Source organism: Protobothrops mucrosquamatus, unplaced genomic scaffold, assembly GCF_001527695.2.
Source record: "Protobothrops mucrosquamatus isolate PMUCROS unplaced genomic scaffold, P.Mucros_1.0 scaffold266, whole genome shotgun sequence".
Classification (NCBI taxonomy): Eukaryota; Metazoa; Chordata; class Lepidosauria; order Squamata; family Viperidae; genus Protobothrops; species Protobothrops mucrosquamatus.
Window position 1 is genome coordinate 335,290 of NW_015386611.1, and position 9,506 is coordinate 344,795.

Genomic DNA, 9,506 nt, shown 5'->3' on the forward strand with positions numbered 1-9,506 from the left:
ACATAATCCCAGAAAATCAATTATTTAGGTTACCCCCAAAACGATTTCAATAGGCTAGCTCAAACTTAGTTAGACAAATCAGAGACAAACATCCAAAATTCAAGATACATTTACACCAGGGGTAGTCAACCTTGGCTCTTTTATGACTCGTGGACTTCAACTCCCAGAAGCACAGCTGGCTCAGGAATTCTGGGAGTTGAAGTCCACAAGTCATAAAAGAGCCAAGGTTGACTACCCCTGATTTACACCACAATTACTAAATAAAGGTACAGCTAGAATTCTAAGTATTAACTAGTTTGACTAAATGGTTTTGAAATGTAGTACTTAACTATACACATAGTTAAGTGTGTAATATTCAATAAAAACATTCTGATGGATGTTATCTAAGCAGAATTCTAACTTATTCAAAGAACATTCACAGAAAACATTTTGATCCTGAGTCCTTAAATTTGTATTAAAGCTTGATAAACTGAAATTTGGAAAAGAACTTCCTCAACATTTATAATCTGTAGATTTAACAGAATATTTGATTGTTGTTTGTTCATCATTGATAGAAAATCCTCAATTCCATCATACCTTGAAGGCAGTACAGCTGGTAATAGAGTATGTTCCAAAGAAAGGGGAACAGGCAAAGGTTTCTGATTTTGGCAATCTAAATATTCCTGTAAAAACATAACATTTGTAACAAATCTCTTACTGATTAGGAAAATGATTTTTAGAGAACAGCATAGTAGCAAAACTGCCAATTAGCCAATAATGTAATATACTGAAAACATGTAATTTTTGAAGTGCATTAGTTACCTCAAGAATCTAAATTAATTTACAACCAAATTGAAAAGGTAATAATAAATTTCTTAGATATTTCTAGGTGGTATTTCTTGCATCACTGCTTTAAAAGAAAAAGCTCTACTAGTTTTTTCCATTCTTGTCTTCTCAGTCTTTGCTCAGTCTTTCCAAAGGACCTAGGACAGACAGATGTTGCTGTTTAATAATATTAATGTATCGTCAAAGGATGTAAACTGTTCCAAGTATATTATTATTACGGTTGGTTGAAGTCAGCCAGATGTGAATTAGGCAATTTTATCCACCTATTGAATCTTTCCCAAGATTCTGGGAATAGGCAGATATTGTTTGGTGGTGTTAAAGATATTGAGAAGGATGTAAAGTGGTCCAAGTAAAGCTGCCTTTTTCAATTGACTAATAGTAAGTTTATCAAGCTTCAAGGTGTTCAAATGATGCTCCATTTGCTCCAGTTATTATTGTTACTACTTTTGTTTTCTTTTGATTAATACCTTGAAGTCACGGCATCTCATATTCAACACTTTTGTTAATGTGTAAGGATCTGTATTCTAGCATGAGATTTCAGCTACAAAACTCTTTTGTTTGAGCAATACCATTATGTGTGAAGTAAAAACTTGAAATATTGTTTCTACTTTAATCTGAAATATGACTCATTTAAAATATCTTTTTCACAGTTTCTCAATGAAATTTTGGTCATAAAATATCAGCTTACTTTTAAAGAAAATGGTTGAGCAAAATCAACTCTAACACATCCATAATTCTTTCGTAACATTCGAAAGACTCCTCGGGCTACACTCCATAGGCTTTCATTCTTCTTGGGCTTTCCCTGAAAGACATTGAAAAGAAAAAAAAGAGGGGGGGGATCACAAAAAAATGCTTGCAAGCATTGCACACCAAGTTATTTTTATTAACAAATAAAACTAAATCTAATTCATTGGTCCTCCAAATCATGTGAAGTTGTTATATAGTTGCTTTCATCAAATGAACATATATTTTTAAGCATTTTCCCCTGAATGATTTACTTTTCTGCATGATTTTATTTTGTATCATATTAAGTCCAGATAAAGTTAACTTTTGTCTCAAAACTATAGTTTTATCAGCAGAACTGTTAAGTATACAATAAACAGCACCTCTTACCAGCTGTTCACTCGTATAGTGACCTTCAATTATTCTGTCATAGGAGATTCCCACAGGTATAATTAGTACGTCAGGAGAAGCATTTGAATATAGAGCATCCACTACTACTGATAAAAGACCTGCCCTTGCACAGGCTACTTTCCCACTCCTGGACCGTGTCCCCTCCAGAAATATCTCTAAGAATTGCTGCTGTCGAAGCAACTCTTCAACATGCTGAAAAGAGAATGGCAACAAGATCAGACGCAAGTTCTTTGCATTGTTTCAAATCAGTAATTTGTAAGGTGGACACCCACCATGAGCACAGCTCAGATTTGCAACTCTGTGTGAGAACAAGATTTCTAATCATTTAAGCAATAACATGTCCTCATCTATGATATACAACTTTACTTTTATTGGAACTGTATATGATTGGATAGGATAATCATTACTGAAAGATCACAAGTAACTTTGGTATTATCTAACTAACAACAGTGCACATAACTAAGAGCATATAGTTGCATAGATATGAGAAATGCAACTTCAACATTTAACTAAAGCATACAAATTTATTCATGGCACATGTATAGTCCATACACCACTGACATGGTGTATCCATGTGATCCATGAAGTCATCAGTTTCCACAAAATACATAAAAGTACAATACAAGCTTTTCACTGTTTTCTTTGCAGAAGCCTTTCTATTGTAGTAAATCTTTTATATTATGTAGGCTTAACCCTGAAAGGAACAATACCTCAATTATAAAGTGAAATGAAACTTCTTTAAATTTTGAACTTTGCTATACATTTACATATGCATTGTGCACTGATACAATGCACAGATTTTATTTGCAACCTTGCAGAAATAAACTTTTTTTAATGTACATACCACATGCAGTAAGGTTCTGTACAAAATATCTTTTTGGCCATCAGGTCTCTCATCTAATTTTCTTCGAATAAAAAACCCTCCAAGTTTGTGGATTAAGGTGCTACGGAAAGGGGAAAAAATATGCATGCCTTTTTAATTAAAAGGGAAAGAATGCAACTTTAGCACAGGTTATACCAGACTGGAAAAAATACAATATGCATATTTGTATAATATGAAAGGAAAAAACTAACAAATATTAGTTGAGCATTTGATTATAAAGTCTTTAGATGCATTCAAATCAACCACTCCTAGCATTACACATCAAAAAACATTACAAATGTTCACTTTTTTCCCCTTGATGTTTTCTTTTAATGTCTTTGAGGAAAATGATATTGTTATGTGATACAATGATATGAAAACATGTTTAAATACATAAAATTAGTATTTTATAAATATTAATATAATTTTTCATTAATCAAATCAAGACATATAATAAATCATATAAAAACTTAGGTTTTATCAACATTGTTTTATAAATCAATATTGCTTTTTACTAGAAATCTGTATCAATGTCTACCCTTACCAATGTTTTTTAAAATCATATTGCAATGGTGTAAGAGACCAAGATTTCAATTATATATATTAATTATGGTAATTATAAAGAAGCATATTATTTGAAAACACATATTAAATGTACAAAATATACCTTATTTTGTTTTTTAAAAAACCCTTTTCTTTAGGATAATTACAATATTACAGTCCTAGATAGTTAGGAATAATCTATTTTCTTAAACATGACATACATGAGATAGAGTTCAATAGTGAAGAATTTGTAATTATAATATAAAACTCGATGCTGTACAATTGATAATCTTTTTATACATGAAACTCTTATTCTATAAGTTATATCTATATCAAAAGTTGACTTTTCTGTCTCTCGTGGAAAAAAATTACTAGTTCTTGAAGTTTAGATACTTCAAGATAGATAAGTTTTCATTCTATTTGGCACAATTTGTAAAAAATAACCTCATTACTTTCTGACACAGGTATTTCATGTACAGTAACACTCTGTCATGTGACTATGGGCAATGTTAATGTTCTGAATTTTTGATATGTTAAAATTATATTAGAACTTCAGAATAAAGACTACTACAATTGCAATCTTATTTCTGTTTATTTACCAAATTAACATAAAAGTTGCTGGCCATGTATAATGGGTCATACAACAAAGCACTTTTCCATCAATGCATGCTACATATTCAGATATCTTCTTGACAGATGTTAGTTCACCTTGGTCAGGCAAGGGAACAAAATGGCTGACATTAACATAGTAAAAGTACTAATGCTGTTTTACCTGAAAATAGGAATATTCAGATTATTTCCTGCTGCAATGTAGGGTGCCTTGATATTGTGGCAGAAAAGAATGAATGTGAGAAGCAGGTAGTCAATGTGAGATTTGTGAACCGGTAAGAAGACAAGAGGCAAATTTAGCTGTATGAAAAAGAAAAGAGGAGTTTACATTCGATACCAAAACATAATTTTAACATATCAATCAATTTCTCTCTTTCTCTTGGTAGTACTTGCATTGGTTAGGCAGAAGAGGGAATGAATGTAATAGAAAGGATATATATTTCACAGGCAATAGATTTTCATCAGATTTATAGCAATTAAATATAACTGCTTTCTTTGTATCATATTATGGGTGGATTTGAAACATATACAGTAGTTTATATTTTGATTAGGTAGCAAGGTAAACTTTGAACAATACTTTGTTCAATAGTTTTAAAACAAAATGATCTGGAAATTAATGGCAAAAATATATTGAATGAACCATAAATAAGTAATTAATGGTAAACTATCATTTAAATATTCTACAATTACTGAAATTTTCAAGTGGATGATATTACAAGAATATATCATTCACTGACAATTTACTACAATTTATCTTGGCCAGTAACGATTCTATTCAGATTCAGCCCCAATAATAATTTCAAAGGTCTTGAGAAACAAACTGATCCTGGAAATTGAAAAAAAGATTATAAAACAGTTTTTGCATTTCTTCTTGTAAGCAGTGCCTTTGCTTCTGTGGCTTTGGTGAGGAAGACACAGAAGGCACTAACACAATTTATTACACAAAATAACTTCTGGCAGTAACTTTTAACTCATTATTTTTATTTATTAAACAAATCATTAAACTGAAGTGATTATATGCTGAAGTTTAAGATTGACACTGTAAAACAGATTATGCTGGATGTAAGTGAACTTTATTTTATATACCTTTTTATCAAAGATATCTTTTCAGGAAAGACAAATAAAGGTAATTTTTTCCTGAATATTTCACAGATTGAATCTGAAAATAACTCGATATTTACTATGTTAAAAAAATGAAAATGCTGCCATTGCATACATTGCCTCAACTATTTTTATTACCTCAGTTGCTGCTTTCACCATCTCTAGTTGGCCTTTATGAATCTGGATATTCCAAAAAAAGCTGTTAAATAATTTCAATAAAACCCAACCTGTTAACCTGAAAGAAAAATATAAATTAAGCCACTATATAATAGAATCTATATTTTATACAATCAATTGATAGATAAAGATATACTAGTTGCTTTTTCATGTTCAAAACAGAAACAATCACATCATCCATGATGGACCAAAAGCATATTGTGAAAATTCTATTAAAATGCAGTTTAAACAATAGTTTATATATAGACTATCATCTGTAGAAAATATAAAATACAAAGAAATTTTAATTCCACATAATTCTGAACAGAGTGTAATATTGGGCTGATAAAATGACACTTATTAAGAACATGTTCTTGTTCCATTGAAAAAGTTTGGATACATTAATATATAAAGGAATTCTTCAAGGGCAAAGGATGTTTTTTATTCATTTTGCAACAATGACAATGGAAGAACAATATGAAGAAAGGAATAACAAATATCTCTGTGGATATGCACAGTATTGAATACACTCAGACCTCACAAACAAAACTTAGTATTATTACCTAATCAGACAAGGAGAGATATTTGCTACCATTTCTTGAAGGATCCTTCTAGCTTTCTTCTTGGTTCTGTTAATGTTTCTAGATTCCAGCTGATCAAGACCATTTACAGCTGATGATTCTGAAGACTCCTGTATAATAGCATTCTGCACTCTAAATATCATAAAGTGAACTGAATTAGACTTCAACTACTTCAGATCAACTATTTTCAATTTAAAACTGAGATATCAAAGAAACCCCCCACATCAATATGCTAATTAACTATACACTTTGTAATTGGAACCTTCATGATTTTTTTCATTTAAAAAGATTACATATATGACATTTCAAGGTTATAAGGTATAAGACTATGCATATATTTACATATGTTGATATATGTATTTGTATAAGCATACAGTCCTTACAGAACACCTGTAGAGCAGAATTATACAATTCATATTCCCTTAGAGCCTTAGGTTCAGGAACCAGAAACCTTTGTGTGTTATTACACAATGGTGATTTTTAATATTACTTAAGAGAAAATTAAACAATAATTTAATGACTAAAGAGGAATCATATTAACTATATTTCATTTCAATTAAAAGTATGTGTAAATAAAATAAATTTTAGCCTTTATTCTTGTTCTTTATTCTTATTCTTATGACGCCTCTATATAATTGATATCACACAGCCAGACACAAGGATATAAAGAAGACTCTTTGGAAACAAAATTTCAACTTGCTATAGCTTGTACACAGAGAGAAATTCAAAATAATTGCTTTTAAATTCAGAGTGTCTGCTGTACAAGAAAAAACAATTTTACTGTATGTTGAACATATATTATTTCTAAATAAGAACTTTTCAGTTACAATAATCACTATTATCTTTATCTTACCGACTATTATTCAGTACATTTTCCATCACATTATTTGCAAACATGCTCTTATGAACATCCCGCTCTTGCACGAAAAGAGTATAACAAAATCGCCGAGCAAGCCAACCTCTGTACCTATAACATTATGGAGGAATTTAAAGAGACCAATTATAAGAAAGTTATCCTTCAAATGGCTGCCAAATATATCATATCATATATATCATATCATAAATCATTCTAATTAATAAAATCAGTAGAAGTCACTTTGAGTATAGGTGTTGATTTGGTTCTGGTTTAACAGTATCATGGCAGAAGTGAGTAAAAAAACAAACAAATACAGTACATGAGGCAAACTCTTGGCTGAAACGTGTTCAGCTTAAATCAGCAAAAGAAGATATGAATTCCTTATTAATTCAGCTTTGCACATAAATACAGGCAGGACATACTAACAAAGAGTTTTGCTTATTTTGTTTCTTTTCTTTCTCAACTGGGCCATTTTGCTCAGAACAAATCTGCAAGCAAAATGAAATTTTACCCGACTTCAGGTTTGCCGACGCAGCCGCCATGGACGTCTGGAAGACAAGCACCGTATTCCTCATCCAGTTTGGCATCACTAGGGGACCCTGAAAGGGTCGAAATTTGCCCCGTGAGGCGACGAGCAAGGAGGGACTTTTGCTGGATTGCGGGAGAGCGGTAGCTCTCCAGCTAGAGCCGGCGCTACCCTCCAAACCGGCGGACGAAAGACCAGCTATAGCAATATGGCCCGTCCCTAGGCTGTGGACAGCCGAAGTCACACTTATCACCAGGCAACTTTAAACCAGCGTGGAAGAGACTGGGTGAAATCTACCTCTATTAAACCCTATCTTTTTTCTTTTTTTTTACCTACCTGCTAAAGTATTTTCCCCCCTGTGAGAGGGAAAGGGGATTTTAGCCCTCCCTCCAGAAACAGCAGCAACTGATTATTCAGGGAAATTTAAAACGTTGAAAAAATAATTGGATCCCAATCAAAATTTTATTTCCTAAAGCTTGTGGATTAAAAGAATTTCTACTTTCTATTCTTTACTTCTATTTTAATCTGAAGATCTGGGTTTTTCCTTAAAACTGAAAACACTAAAATAATTTTGGGGCGACATCTTGTGGCTAAACCTGATACTTCAACTTGTTATCGTCTTAAAGTACTTGGCTGACAGCCCAGAAAGTAGATAAGACTTGGGTAACTTTGAAACACCAGCTGTGAGAAGCTCAGCTGTGCTTTTTACTCAGTGGGGGGAAAAAAGACTCTTTCTGGACTCCCTGATTGTAAAACTTCTAGCCTAATACATCATTATGGAAGAAGATCAGGAACAGACTTTTCTTATGGAAGAAGATCAGGAACAAATCCTTTTTATGTTGAAAGCAATTTATCAAACTCTCCTTACAGCTGGTGAAGAAATAAGAGCCTATAGAAAGAAACAAGAAAGCAGGATATACAGGGACTTCCGGTGGCAGGCGATTTCGCTGGTCGCAGCTGTTTGCTGCCTCCCGCCTGTTTTGCGTAAAAGCCGGTTTGACAGCCAGCATCTGCTGTCAAACGGCTTGATACCTTTCCCCTGGGCATAAGGGGATCGGTGAGCTGCCCGGGGTAGGAGTTGAGTTCCCGAGTCGTCCTATACGGACGATGTAGGCGAGANCTTCTTCTGAGCTCAGCAGAAGCGCCAGAATCAGTGCTGCTTTCCAGCTGATTGGTGCTTCTTCAGGGCTCAGCAGAAGCACCAGGATCAGCGCTGAGCTCCAGCTGGAGCCTGGCGCTGATCCTGGCGCTTCCACTGAGCCCTGACAGCCCTGAAGAAGCGCCGATCAGCTGGAAAGCAGCACTGATCCTGGCACTTCTGCTGAGCCCTGACAGCCCTGCAGCTCCAGCCATCTCTCACTCAGGCCTGTGCGGTGCTGCCACCGGTTCAGCTCATTCCCCTTCCCCGCTACCACTTTTCTAGGATGGTCACGTACCACCTGCCAGGTGCTAATGTACCACAGGGGGTACCCGTACCACTGGTTGAAAAGCCCTGTTCTAGACTCTCTCCATTTCATCCACATAACTGAATATCCAGGACAGGCAGGGTAAATCCTAGCAAAGACCTGTTTCAGAATGGGCAGGAATTCAAATGAAAGGACCTCTTTCTGGTTTGTTAAAGCAACTGCATCGGACTTCCAGTGGCAGGCGATTTCGCTGGTCGCAGCTGTTTGCTGCCTCCCGCCTGTTTTGCGTAAAAGCCGGTTTGACAGCCAGCATCTGCTGTCAAACGGTTTGATACCTTTCCCCTGGGCATAAGGGGATCGGTGAGCTGCCCGGGGTAGGAGTTGAGTTCCCGAGTCGTCCTATACGGACGATGTAGGCGAGAACTCCTCCGGAGCCCCGAGGATTCTCCGCGATCCAGGACGCCTTCGCTTCGGCGAAGCAAGAAGCCGCCGCCACCGCTGCAACTTGAAGTTAATTGTGAGTTTACTTATAAGCAGACGAACCAACTTTGGAAGCTTGCTTTTTATTTTGGACTTTACTTTAACTTTTATAATAAGTTTCTCCCCGTATGTGTGGAGGAATGAGGAAAAGTGAAACTAAAATGGCGTTGGATTGATACTTCTCAGCAAGAAGTGAAAGTGATTTCCGGTTTGAAATTTTTCTTACTCTGAATCTGCGTATTACTTGTTTTTACTGAATTGCTTAAACTTATTGCTAATATGGTTCTGAGAAAAATCCTGCCTCTAACTTTGAGACCGTCTACATCCCTGATGGCTCAGACATCTCAACTTACTTCTGAAACTTTCCATTTGTCACCTCCGTTATCTTCTCCACCTCTATCGCTTTTTGCTAGAGAGCTGCGCAACT

At 34.8% G+C, this 9,506-nt stretch overlaps 1 protein-coding gene across 1 annotated transcript in view; it reads right to left on the reverse strand.

The window, feature by feature from the left end:
• GPAM (glycerol-3-phosphate acyltransferase, mitochondrial) overlaps window positions 1–9,506 on the reverse strand; it is a 29,985-nt gene that overhangs the window by 13,225 nt on the left and 7,254 nt on the right. The window contains exons 4-11 of the mRNA XM_015814581.1: window positions 6,665–6,778; window positions 5,794–5,943; window positions 5,213–5,309; window positions 4,137–4,273; window positions 2,804–2,903; window positions 1,939–2,151; window positions 1,514–1,627; window positions 577–662 (exon numbers count right to left, since the gene is read on the reverse strand). Coding sequence (XP_015670067.1) covers window positions 577–662; window positions 1,514–1,627; window positions 1,939–2,151; window positions 2,804–2,903; window positions 4,137–4,273; window positions 5,213–5,309; window positions 5,794–5,943; window positions 6,665–6,778 — 1,011 coding nt within the window. The remainder of the gene's footprint in view (window positions 1–576; window positions 663–1,513; window positions 1,628–1,938; window positions 2,152–2,803; window positions 2,904–4,136; window positions 4,274–5,212; window positions 5,310–5,793; window positions 5,944–6,664; window positions 6,779–9,506) is intronic.